Source organism: Phodopus roborovskii, unplaced genomic scaffold (genome assembly GCF_943737965.1).
Source record: "Phodopus roborovskii unplaced genomic scaffold, PHOROB, whole genome shotgun sequence".
NCBI lineage: Eukaryota > Metazoa > Chordata > Mammalia > Rodentia > Cricetidae > Phodopus > Phodopus roborovskii.
The window spans coordinates 3,713,418-3,727,533 of record NW_026126516.1 but is presented as its reverse complement, the minus strand read 5'-3'; the positions used below and the strand labels follow the sequence as shown (position 1 = coordinate 3,727,533).

At 38.3% G+C, this 14,116-nt stretch overlaps 1 protein-coding gene across 3 annotated transcripts in view; it reads left to right on the top strand.

Moving 5' to 3' along the window:
• Positions 1 to 14,116, top strand: part of Btbd7 (BTB domain containing 7) — a 73,267-nt gene that overhangs the window by 26,966 nt on the left and 32,185 nt on the right. For all 3 annotated transcript variants that reach the window (XM_051196516.1, XM_051196518.1, XM_051196517.1), the window contains exon 3: positions 1,181 to 2,260. In XM_051196516.1, the coding sequence (XP_051052473.1) occupies positions 1,181 to 2,260 (1,080 nt within the window). The remainder of the gene's footprint in view (positions 1 to 1,180; positions 2,261 to 14,116) is intronic.

The window sequence follows — 14,116 nt, the reverse complement described above, 5'->3', positions numbered from 1 at the left end:
AATTCATGTGTGAAGCCTTAATGCAGTTCTTGATTGCCAGAAACCAAAGACATTTTTAAAATTTCGGGCAAATTTTTGTTTCTGTTTAATGTTTTTTCCTTTCTTTGTTGCCTCCTTACCTTCCTTTTTATTAAAAATTGTTACAGAACACTTTATTGTGGTGGGGGTATTCGTGACACATATATAAAAGCCAGGACAATGTGTGAGAGTCAGTTCTCTCCTAATCCCCTTGTGGGTCCCAGGAATCAAACTTGGGATATCAGGTTTGATGGCAAGTGACTTCCTACTGAACTATTTTTCTGGCCCTTCTAAAATAGATTTGTTTCTCTTATTTTAGTGTGAGAGTGAGTGAGTGTGTGTTCAGGTATACTTGCTTGTGTTACACAGGGAAACAGACATTGATATCAGGTGTCTTTCTCAATCAAACTCCACCTTATTTGACTTTTAAGATTTATTTATTTTATTTTGTATGTGTTTGTGCCTGAATATATGTTTGTGTGACAAGTGCATGTAGATGTTGGATCCTCTGGAACTGAATTACAGGTGGTCATGATTTGCCTGTTGTGGGAGCTGGGAACTCAACTCAGTACCACTGTAAGAATGATAGCTCTTTAACCACTGAGCCATATCTCTAGCCCCTCTACCTGCAGATGGGTCTGTCACTGAACCTGGAGCTCATGTTTTAGCTACACTGTTTGGCCTGTGGTCTTCTAGAATCTTCTTGTCTCTAGCTTCCCAACAGTGTACATTGTGTCCAGCTTTTATATGTCTGATGGGTATCCAAAGTACTTTTGACACTTGCAGAGCAAGCCCTTTATCCACTGAACATCTTCCCTTATCTTCTCCCCAAACATGATTGAGCACACACACGCATGCACGCACGCGCACACACACACGCACCCCTACACACCTACACACCTTTCTTTGAACTCTCCAAGCCCAAGCTGTAATCATACTCCTGACTTCCAACCTCAGCCTCTAAAGTGCTAGGTTTATAAGGAAGTGCACCACAATGCCCAGCCCTTTCTTAATATAAAAATGAGTTATTCGCATTCAGGAAAAAAAATGTTCAGTTTTATCTGAGTTGTATCAGAATGTGTTTGTAAAAATTTTAGGCATGAAATATGTTAATGTTGAAAGTGAGTATTAAGAAATTATGGTTTGCTTAATTTTTTCTTAGGAACTTCATCCTATTCTCAGCAAGGCTATGGTTGTGAGTCAAAGTTGTATAGCCTTGACCATGGCCATGAGAAACCACAAGACAAAAAAAAGAGAACGTCTGGCCTTGCCACCCTCAAAAAGAAATTTATTAAACGCCGAAAATCAAATAGGTCAGCTGATCATGCCAAGCAGATGCGAGAACTCCTCTCTGGGTGGGATGTGAGAGACGTCAATGCACTAGTAGAAGAGTATGAGGGAACTTCAGCCTTAAAGGAGCTTTCTCTGCAAGCCAGTTTGGCCAGACCAGAAGCCCGGACACTGCAGAAGGATATGGCTGACCTTTATGAGTATAAGTACTGTACTGATGTGGACTTAATATTTCAAGAAACATGTTTTCCTGTTCATCGTGCCATTTTGGCAGCAAGGTGTCCATTTTTTAAAACACTGCTTTCTTCCTCACCTGAATATGGGGCAGAGATAATAATGGACATCAGTACAGCTGGTATTGATATGCCCATGTTTTCTGCCTTGTTACACTACCTTTATACGGGAGAATTTGGAATGGAGGACTCAAGGTTTCAGAATGTCGATATCCTTGTTCAGCTTAGTGAAGAATTTGGAACACCAAATTCCCTGGATGTAGATATGCGTGGACTCTTTGATTACATGTGTTATTATGATGTTGTCCTTAGTTTTTCTTCAGATTCTGAACTGGTTGAAGCTTTTGGTGGCAATCAGAACTGTTTAGATGAAGAGCTCAAAGCCCACAAGGCTATTATCTCTGCACGGTCCCCATTTTTCCGAAATTTATTACAAAGGAGGATACGGACTGGTGAAGAAATCACAGACCGAACTTTGAGAACTCCCACAAGAATTATATTAGATGAGTCCATTATACCAAAAAAATATGCAAAAGTGATATTACACTGTATGTATACCGACGTGGTGGACCTCTCTGTTTTGCACTGTAGCCCTTCTGTGGGAAGTCTCAGTGAAGTTCAGGCTCTCGTCGCAGGGAAACCAAACATGACCAGGGCAGAAGAAGCCATGGAACTTTACCACATAGCACTGTTCTTGGAATTTAACATGCTTGCACAAGGTATGAAATTCTGACTTCAAATTTTTATTTCTAAAATTATATATTTGTCTATCAAGTTAAAAACACTACTTGAGTTCTTTATCAGTGTCTAGAATATACAGTTTTTTCTCAGTCTGTAATTAGGAGTGCTGAGACAACTTCAGGGTCAGTGTTAACGTAGCTCTCCGTTTACCATTAAAGCCAAATATTCCGTAGTGATGATAAAGGACACCGGTGAGACCGCAGCCTTGTTCTCGTCTAATGTGAGGTGACAAGTATTAGACTACATGAGTAGCCGCCTACGCCTTCTCTGCTCTAACTCTGAACCTGCCCATTTCCCCATTTTTCAAGTTTAGATTCCTATATGTACACAACACCTTATTGATTCTTAATTGCTTGCAGTTAGAATAAATTCATTATAAAAATAAAAGGTGGGGCCCACTTAAATTTATTTTAATTAAGTCTCTGGCTTACATTTTAAAATAGTTGGTATCTTACTTTTAGGTTGTACATCAGGCATTGGTTTGTAAAAAGTAGTTAGTGCCAGGCCCACATGCCTTTTTTATTTGCTTTAAGCAAAAAACAAGAAAAAAAAACAAAAAAACAAAAAAACTGTCATCTCTATCATCTATCCATCCATCTATCTGAACAGCATACTTTTTCTGTGATCTGAGAAAGTTAATATATGAATATTGTGTTAAACAAGTATAAGTTTTCAGTAAATGATAGAATCCTAACATTTCAGAGCTAGAAAGGGTCCTTTCCTACACAAAGGGAGTGTACACTTAGCTTTCTGTGGCTAGAAAGTAAAATGATACAAGTCACATGACCCAATATTACTTGAGAAATTTAATTGTGCTAGTGCAGAGTCACTAAAAGAATTTCAAAAGCTGCCAACTAGAAGAGAATGTATCAGTTTCAGTAAGGAAAATTTAGCTTGGTTTTCTATCTTAACATGGCCAGATAAACCAATTAGTGGGACTTTGAGAAATATTTTTTTAAACCCTACTAGATGGTAATGATAATAATAATGTGCGAATCGGGCATTGATAAGGAAATGAAGGTTACAATTCCTTTTACAAAGTCTTTTAAAATTTAATTTACCATTGTCTTTCAGTAACAGGCTAGTTTGTCTTTGTTGCAGGAAGAATGTCATTAAACTGTTTTTATTAGTTTAAAATAATCATTATGTTAATAGCTGACTATTTAGAGATGCCAGTTTATAGGGACACTATTAGAAATGACCTAGCAGCTTGACCTACCATTCCTTTGTTCTATAAAGCCAAATTTGTGAGAAAATGCTTCTACAGAAAATTTTGAAGTTTGCCACAGCACCAAAAAGGTATGACAAATCTTTCTTTTCTCAAACTGTGTGTTATATATTTACCTGTTTCTTAAGTGAGAGTACATACCTTAATGTAGTAATTTTTTAGTTTTTAATGAAAAGTGAAATTGCAGGTTAGTTCTTAGGTCTTTGGTGGTACTTGACTACCTGTCCTAGAGCTCTTATACTTTCTTTGGTGAATTAATGTTTTCTGTCATTTAAATAGAAATTAAATTTTATGCAGTACACTTAGAGATCTAAAATGTCCCTTTTTTGTCCCAATATGGCTAAACAAGTAGAGCTCTTTTATCTTCCCATTCAAAATCCATTTGCAGCCATAGTTTTCACTTTAACCTCTTGTATTTTATGTGGGACATACCTTTCCCTCATACCTAAATACATTCATACTAGGCCTTTTATGCCTTCAACATAGCCTTTCTTCATATCCATGAAGAGGACAGTATTTGGTCACTTGTAGAAGGATTTCGTGTGATAAAGCTTATGTACGGAGCCAAGTAGACTAGCTTTGAATCCCCCTCTACAGCATCTTAACATGTTTCACCTTGAATAAATCATATAACTCTTAATTCCAAGACTTAGTGATTTGCAAAAAGAATAATAACCTATAAAGTATGATGCTGAAGATTAAGGAAACCATATATGACACTGGGCAATTGGTAGCACACACCTTTAATCCCAGTATTCAGGAGGCAGAGGCTGGCAGATCTTTGTGAGTTTGGGGCCAGCCTATAAAGTGAATTTCAGTACAGGCAGAGCTTTACACACACACACACACACACACACACACACACACACACACACACACACACACACACACAAACCCTATTGAGGCGTGGAGGGAAGGAGGAAAAACCATATATGTTAGTTGATATGAACAGTATGTGGTATATAATAAGCATTCAATAAATGTCAGCTGCTAATCTTTCTGACAAGTACATCTTCATTGCCATAGTTGACATCATCTTCTCTCCTGACCTGAGCTAAGGCCGGCACTTTGCTGCTGAGCTTCATCCCTAGATACACAGTCTTTTCTAAATGTAATTTTATTAATTAAGCCCAATACTCAGTATATCTCATAGATTCTTTTTAGAGAATTTTTGGTTTTAAGATTTTATCTCAATTTTAAGTTGGTTTCTACCTCTTACCATTGTGCTTATCAAACTTAAGATCATCTACTTGTCACTTTCCAGTTAGCTTTTCCCAACAGGAGTTCTATGTACCAGTGATACCAATGACACCTGTACTCAGATATCTATTGTATGGGATAAATTTGAATCTTTCCATGCATGTCTCATGGTTCTAGCTATGTATACCATCTTAGAGAGAAATGAGTAGTCTGTGTTTTATTTTATTTTATGTATATGAGTGTTTTGCCTATGTGTATGTGCCGTGTGCATGCCTGGTGTCTGAGAAGGCCAGAAGAGGGTACTGCATCCCAGACTGAAACAATATATTGTTTCAGTTGTGAGCTGGAAATTGAACCTAGCTTTCCTGGAAGAGCTGTCAGTATTCTTGAGCCATGTCTCTAGACTCTGGTCTGTATTTTTTGTTCTGTGATTCAAATGAGCGTGCTCAGTTAAGAAAGACTGTGAAGATAAAATCACATTTTCACTTTGTGTTCCCATTTCATAGGACTTGGTAGGAAATTTAGTAATGTATAATTCTAAGATTATTAATTTTTATTCCAAATCAGATTAACATTAAAAATTAAAGCCAGGGTCCATGAGATGGATAGCTCAGCTAAGTTTGATCCCTGGAACCCACATGATGGAAAAAGAACACTAACTCTTACAAGTTGGCCTCATATTTCTCAATGAATAAATAATGTTTAAAAATAATTAAAAGCCTGGGGCTGGAGAATAGCTTAGTGGGTAAGTGATTGCTGTGAAAATATGGGAATCTTTTAGATTCCAGCACCCACATAAAAAATCTGGGCATGACTATGTGCATCTGTAGCTCCAACACTGTGAGAATAGAGACAGGAGGACCCACTGGGGCTTGCTGGATTCTATGCATGAGTCAATAGTGATCCACTTCCCTGTTCTTGAATTATGATCACTTGTAGCAGATGGCAAACTGTTCCTCCAACACGTTATTCACCTTCAGTGAAACATAAGAGACCTGAAATTTCCTGTTTCACAGGACAGCTCTTTATGTAGCCTAGGCTGGCTTCAAACCTGTAGTCTTCCTGCCTCAGACTCCAGATTGCTGGGTATTACCAGTGCCATACTATGCTTAGCTTTTTTGTTGTTAGTGTATGTGGGTTCTTGAGACTTCTTTCTTTGTTTGTTTGCAGGACTGGGTATTGAACCCAGGACCTCAATACATACTAACCAAACATGCTACCACTGAGCTCTCTATACTTTCAGGGAGATCAGAGATTCTTTTTAATTTTCTAAAGAAACTGAACTAGAGATAGTCTGAATGCAGAAATATCTATAGAATATGATGAAGATGAAATAAAGATTAAAATTGGAGGTGTGTGAAAGTTTCAAGCTATATGATAAAATCACCTACTCTCTTTCCCCAGAAAATACAAGAGAAAACTGGAGCTTTGGGAATAAGTACTAAACAGTCCCAAAGCGTATGTATGTGCATATAAATACCAACTGTTTAGAGTTACTCAGTTAAATTATGTTCATGTTATATCGTGAACAGAGTTGGATAGTGGTTGCTAACTGCAGAGTTCAGCAACCTGTCTGTTCTGCCACACTTCTGGGAGCTATGAAAACCCATCCAAGGATCACTGAATGTTTAAGGAAAACTTCCATAGTGAGACATAGGTCAGAACAAAAGTACTTAAGGAAACAATGAAGACTGCAAATCGGAAGAGTCAGCATCTGTAGATAAAGTGGAATTCTTATTTATATGTGCGGGTATTCTACCTGCATGTATATATATGAACCTCTTGTGTTTAGTCCCCACAGAGGCCATAAGAGAGCATTAGAGCATCTAAAACTGGAGTTACAGATGGATTATGGGCCACCTTGTTGAGTACTCCAGGTCCTCTGGAGGAGCAGCCAGTGCTCTTAATCACTGATCCATCTCTCCAGCTTTTTTCTTTTTTCTTTTGCTGGGGGTGGCAGTGAGGGAGTGGAGCTGGAGCAGGTTGTGGTGGAGCAAGACTGTAATCCCAGGGCTTGGGAAACTGAGGCAAGAATATTGTGTTTGGGGCCATCCATGGCTACACAGAGACCTTGCTTCAGAAACAAACACATAAAAAATGACATTGGTAACTCACAACTAATGTGCTCTTAAGTATAGAGCACTTAACCAATGTGTATAAGATCCTGTGTCCAGTTCCCATTACTTAACAGACAAAATAAAGCTGAGTTCAGAAACTAAAACAGAAGCTCTTCAGAGAGCAGAAATGGAATGTATAATAGGGTTCAAAGGTAAAGTTGAAAAAAAATCTAGAAAGAAAAAAAGAGGCAATAGAGGAAAGGAACTGGAATATAAATATCTACTACTCCTGCATCCCCACTAAGGAAGCCACTGAAGATGAGATCTACCAAGTACTAAAGCAGACTAAAAATGGAGACATGGGATTAACAAATGGCATTCAATGCAGGAGGGAAGCTAAGGGCAGCCTAGGTACCAGTCGTGTTAGGGAGGGGAAAGAATGTCCCTTCTAGACTGGACCAGAACAAAAAGCCTTAAGAAGTCTAGGATATCAGTTACTTAATGTTTGAATAGTAAATAGCAAATTAGACTGCAATTTGATGGCTTTTAGTGCATTTAGGAAGAATTGGGAATAGATTCAGACAATGAAACAAATGTATAAGGAAGTTAATACTGAAGAAAAATTTTTAAGTGACATGAGAGAAAATAAAATACTAGTACAGACCTTGGCTCAGCAGTAAGTATTTAAATACTTGTTATAATAGGAACACAGAATCTTAATATAAGTTAGAATATGTGGAAGTACACAGCAGGAGAAAGAGCTAAAGAATTCATTGGAAGCGGGACCAGGTACTATAGGGGGGTTTGTTTTGATTTGATTTGGGTTTTTGCGTCAGGGCTTCTCTGTGTACCTTTGGATCCTATCCTGCACTCAGGCTGGCTTCGAACTCACAGAGATCCTGCTGCCTCTGCCTCCCATGTGCTGAGATTAAAGGTATGCCACCACCACCACCGGGCTTCTATAAGGTTTCTTTTTTAGGGTAAGCATTTTATTATTACTAGACTTTAAAATTACAATCATATTAAGTTTGATTACAAAATTGGTTTTAATTTTTATTACATTTATGTTTGTGAACGAGTATATAGATGTTCTGCCACAGCAGACATGCTGATGGAGATCAGGACAACCTCTCCTTTTATCGTGTGGGGGCTGGGGACCACACTGAGGTCTGTCACACTTGGTGGCTGAAACATCTTGTTAGCCCCCAAATTAATTTTTAAAATGAAGATATGACATGACATCAGTATCCATTAGAAGAGGCACAGCCCTAAAAATAAATAAATGAATGAATAAATAAATAAATACTCATTTATGGAGATTGTTGTTTTGCTGTTATGTTTTTTTATTGTTTGTATTTTGCCTGTTCATTTTAAGGCAGGGCCTTATGTAGTTTTGGCTTTTTGTATTTACTAAGTAGTTGAGAAGGGCTTTGAATTTCCTATCATTTAACTCCCACTTCCCAAGCGGTAGGAATATAGCATGTGCCATCACTGTGTTTGTGGTGCTAGAAATAGAACCCAGGGCCATGCCAGGCAACAGTTCTGTCAACTGAACCATATTCTCGGCTTCATCTGTGAAGATTGGTAACGAATGAGATCATGCTTGTAATTTTGGTGTACTTTGTCTAACTTGGTCATCATGTTTGATGGGTTCAGAAACTAATAACTAGCCTGTACGTGATAAAGTTGTACATACATAACTCATACTAGTTCTTCTGACCCTTAAGCCCAGGAATTAGGACATGGTGGGAGAGGGGGCAATGTGAGAACCAATTTGATAGGGCTTGGGTAGGAAGTAGTGGCCCTAGTAGACAAACTATGGTAGTTGGTTACTGAAGCATTAGCTTGAAGCAGTATCTGTGACAAGTCCCGTTTCTTACTGAAACCAGCAAACTACTTGGAATTTTCAGCCCAGCCAGCAAGTTTATTGATGATTGGGACAGGGACTTGAGTAGGTTGCTGCTCAAATTGATCCACATTCTGGAGTCCAGAGCACTTAGAGTGCAGAGGCTTTTGTTGTGTTTCAGCCTTCTTTTCTAAACAGGCTGCTTTCCTGTATGGGTCACTGGAGGGTTTTAGCTTCTAGAGCCTCCCCAGTTTTGTGTGGGTTGTGGTTGGTTGGTTGGTTGGTTGGTTGGTTGGTTGGTTGGTTGGTTGGTTGGTTGGTTGGTTGGTTTTTCGAGACAAGGTTTCTGTGCAGCTTTGGATCGCTGCTAAAGTCTTAACACAGAGCCTCAGGTAAATCCCTTTTCTTCTTAAGGAACCTGGAATTGTTCTGTGGTTGCTACTCAAGAAGCCTGATTGATTATCAGTGCCTATACTAAAAACAAAATTAGCATATAAAATTAAAATTCCCAAATTGATGATTGAATTGGAAGAAGCCAGACAGAAGGTCAAGTGTTTTTCCACGGTGGCGTTTGCAGCGCCTGTGGCATGCCTACACTGCGCAGTGGCTCTAACCTGGTGAGAGCAGAAGTGAAATTGCACTACTATCGCCTTTTTAACATGCCTTTGTGAAGAAAAGTCCACTTTTCAGAAACGACCTCTGCTGTCTTTGACATAAATATTGCTGACCTCAGAACACAATAGCCCAGAAGAAATATGGCCTCAAAAATACATTATCAACCTTGAGAGGATAAAATTTATTTATAATTTGCATTTTAAAGTGGACTGTATATTGAGTCAGGCGGTGGTGGTACACACCTCTGATCCCAATGTTGGGGAGGCAGAGGCAGACGGATCTCTGAGTTTGAGGCCAGCATAGTCTACAGAGTGACCTCCAAAGCTACATAGAGAAACCCTGTTTTGGAAAAGGAAAAAAAAAAAAAAAAAACCTCCCCCAAAAGGATGGTATATTGTATTTACTATATTTTTAGTCATTATGAATGTGATTATATTTTATTGAATGAAACATTTTACAGTCCTCCTAAAAACAGTGACCTAATTTTTAAACCCTTAGCAACTTGGCTGGCTTCCAAGAATGTGTGCCTGGAATCATACAAAAAGGGAGACTCACTGTCCCCACTCACTCATCCATTTCTCCTCTTTCCATTCTTTCATTGTCCTGCATGTTGACACTTCTCCTTTTGTTCAGTGACGCTGACAATTCATTTTACTTGTTTGTAATTGTACTCTCTTCAGCAAATGAGTCTGACTGTAATTCTAAAAGAATAGTGAACTCAGCTGAAGATCATTTGCTGCAGATCAGAGCAGTCAGTCAGATGTGAGGTGTAAAGAACTACTTTAGCTTCAGGTGACAAAGATGATGCACATCTAATCAAGGAGCACTAGTATTTATAGACAATTTTACTACAAGTTTGAGCAGAGTTCTGAAATAGAACATTTGCTTGCATATCTTACTTTAAACCTAAAACAGTTTTTGGTATGGACTATAGACTTTCCCTTATCCCTCTGCTGTCACCTTAGTCCAGGGTACCTTTGTTTTTTTATTAGTAAGTCTCCAAATACTTCCTTTAAGAACAGACTTGGGTGCTTTATGCCCTTGTTTTATGTTAGCCCTTCCAAATTAAAAGTATTTTCTATTTTCTTAAGAACTTTAAATATTTGTTTTTGTTAGGTATTTCCATCTTCTAACTTGGCTCTGGGAATGCCTGTATACTGTCTCATTTCCTCTTATCACATAGTATATGTTCCCTAAAGAGAATTAGAATCTTGATATATATTCCCTCAAGAACCTAGAATAGTACTTTGCTCTTAGTAGACTTTTGATTGTGTGTTATAAATTATTTTACTTAAATTTGTTTCATTTATATGTGTGTGTAAGAGCCTACACATATGTACTGCATGTGCTTGGTAACCACAGAGGTCAGAAGAGAGTGTTGGGTTGCAGCAGATTCTCTTAACCACTGAGCCATCATCCCAGCCTCTTAAATTATTCTGGTAGCTAATGGGGGCTAAGTAATGCTTTTTCTTGGGTTTTTTTTAAATTTTTATGTGTATGGGCATTTTGCCTTCATCTGCACCATGAAGGCCTGCTGTGCCCACAGAGGCCAGAAGAGAGGATAGAATCTCCTGGAACTGGAGTTACAGTAGGTTGTGAGATCCCATATGTGTGCTGGGAAGAACAGCTAAGTCATCTCTCCAGCCTCTGCATGGTCTTTTCCTGTGAAAGTGGAGCTGAGCATTGAGACTAGGGGGTGTGGTTCAGTGATGAATGCTTGCTTGCCTAGCGTGCCCAAGGCCCTAGAAGTGGTAAACAAAATGAAAACACTCAACCCCAGTGTAGAAGATAAAAAGGAAGTATTATTTAGTAAAGTAGATCAATATATAATCTAAACAGTGACGCTATCATCTAACTCATCAGTTTAAAGCAACATGTCAAATTGATTGATCACATATTCACTTGATAGCCCACTGAAAGGATTAAAATATCCTTGAAGTCAGTCAAGGCTATTCATCATCTGAATCCAAAATATTTCATCTAAGAGCAAATTTTCACTATACAGCCCCAATGGCCTGGAACTCTTATTTAGACCAAGCTAGCTTTTTTTTTTTTTTTTTTAAATGTGCATTGGTGTTTTACCTGCATGTAGTTTGAAAGGGTATTGAATTCCCTGGATTTGCCTGTGAGCTGCCATGTGGTTGAACCTGGGTCCTGTGGAAGAGCAGCCAGTGCTCTTAACTACTGAGCCATCTCTCCTGTCCCCCAAGCTATATTTGAACTCAGATCTGCCTGCTTCTGCCTCCTGCGTGTTGGAATTAAAGGTGTGTGCCACATGTGGGGCTCCTAAGAGCAATCTTAACCTTTTGAGCTAATATAATGTAGATCAAAAAGCTAGCCTCTACCTCCTGAATCACAGGTGTGTTACGCTACCACCAAGCCAGAAGTCTTTTTTCAACAATAAATAAAACCTTCTCTCTATATATAATAATGAATCTCCAAGGATTAGTGCAGGAATGAAATAGCACAGACTGATAGATAGATAATGTGGAGTCTCATTTTACCTTGAGTTGTTGACAGATCATTCACTCTACTTTTGTATATTGGTATTTATATTTCAAAGTGAAGCATAAAAATTAAAAACATCAAGTTACCAGAACTTTTGATGCTAGTCATAAAATAAAAAGCATATACTCTTCAAATCTCAGGTTAACATTTAATGCCCTCTTGTTGAATTCAAGATCATAACAGGGTAAAGACTATCTTTAAATGGCAGGGTGCACTTAAGTTCATGACTGCACTGGATATAAGTTGTCTCATGTAATCTTTTAAAACTCTGTGAAACTTGTGCAGATTTAGTAATAAGTAAACAGTGTCTGATGCCGTGTTTTGTAAACATGAACTTTGGACTTAGACCTGGGTTCTAATCCAACTCTGCACTAAGGAAAATACTGTTTGTGAATGTCTCCAAGTGTGTTTATAGAACTACTAAAACATTCAGTGACTAAAACCTAGCCAGAAACTTGGCTTCAACCATTTTTGACATGGTTCCAGTCTCTATGAAGAAGATGACTGTGATATATTAAGACTTTAAGGGCTAAGGAGATAGCTCAGTTGGTGAATATTGTTGTACAAGCATTATGGCCTGAGTTTAATCCATAATCAAGATAAAAAGCTGGGTGTGTTGGTATGCATTTACAGTCCCAGCACTGGAAAGGGATCTCAGCCAGGCAAGCTCCAAGTCAGTGAACGTCCTTTTCTCAAGAACAAGGTAGAAGAAACACTAGTCAGAATTGTCTTCTGGCCTTTGCATGTACATGTATACAAAACATTTTTATATACTTTGTGTTTAGTGTTCATGTATATGTGCTGTTTTTATATGTTCTTGTTTGAAGGTGAAATATCTACATATTAAAACTTGTACTAAAAGCTGAGCAGTGGGGGCATATGCCTTTAGTTCTGACACTTAGGAGCCAGAGGCAGGTCTGTCTCTGTGAGTTCAAGGCCATCCCAGTCTACAGAGCAAGTTCAGGACAGCCAGTGCTACACAGAGACAAACCCATCCCTGTCTCAAAAAACAAAAATAAGACTAGTACCAGAAAACAGCAATACTGTTTGCACACTTAAATTTTGTCTTTGTTATCAAAGAAGTATGTTATCAAACATATTCCTCTTTAACTGTAATAATTAAGCCTTTTCCAACGATTGACATAAAATTAGGCTTACATTGTAAGTGTTCTTCCCAAATTGAAGCATGCATCAAAAAACAATGCTGACTTTTAAAACTATGACTAGAATTCCAAGAAATAAATGGATCTTACTGTTTTCTAAATACATTGGCATTTGAGGTTACATCTTACTCTGAGAGGTTCAGAAAATGCCCTAAGGTAAAATGTATAATTAAGTTGTTATTCTTTACTCATATTAGTTTAAAACTAGGTAATTAGGACCAGAGAGATGACTCTGTCTCAAAAAATACTTTTAAATGTTATGTTAAAGAAGGTAGTTTATAAAGTAAACATAAAGAAATGTTGGTTTGTATTCATTTAAGTGAATGAGTTCTTATGTATGAGTGCTTGAAGCTTAGAAAGAGACCTTAAAAGTCTTTTTCTCAGCTGTCTGTATGCTTAACATCCTCCTTTACTAAGGTACTAAATGAAGCTCCTTCAAGTTTTCATCCTTCTCATGTGGTGGTTTGAATAAGAATGGCCCCCATAAACGCATGTATTTTAATAGTTAGTCACCAAGGGACTCAATGTTTGAAAAGATTAACGGGACTAGGAGGTGTGGCCTTACTGGAGGAAGTGTGTCACTGTGGGTGGGCTTTGAGGTTTCAAAAACCCAAGCCAGGCCCAGAGTGTCTCTGTCTACAGATAAGGATATGGAGCTCTGAGCTACCTCTCTAGCACCATATCTGCCTGCATGTAGCCATGTTCCCCATCATGATGATAATTGACTATCTCTGAAACTGTAAGCAAGCCCCCAGTTAATTCCTTTTATACATTTCAGCTATTTTTATTTTCAGACATACCTGTTAGTAGTTCTCTGAAAAATGCTGAAACAGTAAGTGATGAGGCTCATCTAGGCTGCCAGTGAGTTTGCTAAGGCACTCAGAAACTTGCTGGGACAAGTAGGCACTTTGTGGGTAGCAGTTAGTGCCCCCCCCCTTTTCATACTGACACTTATTTAATCTTTCCTTAAATGTGGGTGTGACTGACCTTTAAAGGCATAGGTGATGAAATACCATTCTTAGAGGCCTCCATCTTGATACAGTCATTTCCACACTAATTTGAAGGGAAAAAAATGCTGCTGTGTGGTAAGGTGGCCTGGCCAAAGAATCATGTGACAAGAATTGAATGTGATCCCCAGTCATTAGTCAGCAACAAGCTGGGTCCATAGACTTGCAGCCATAAGAAACTAATTTTGCCACCATTCTTAAATGCGATTG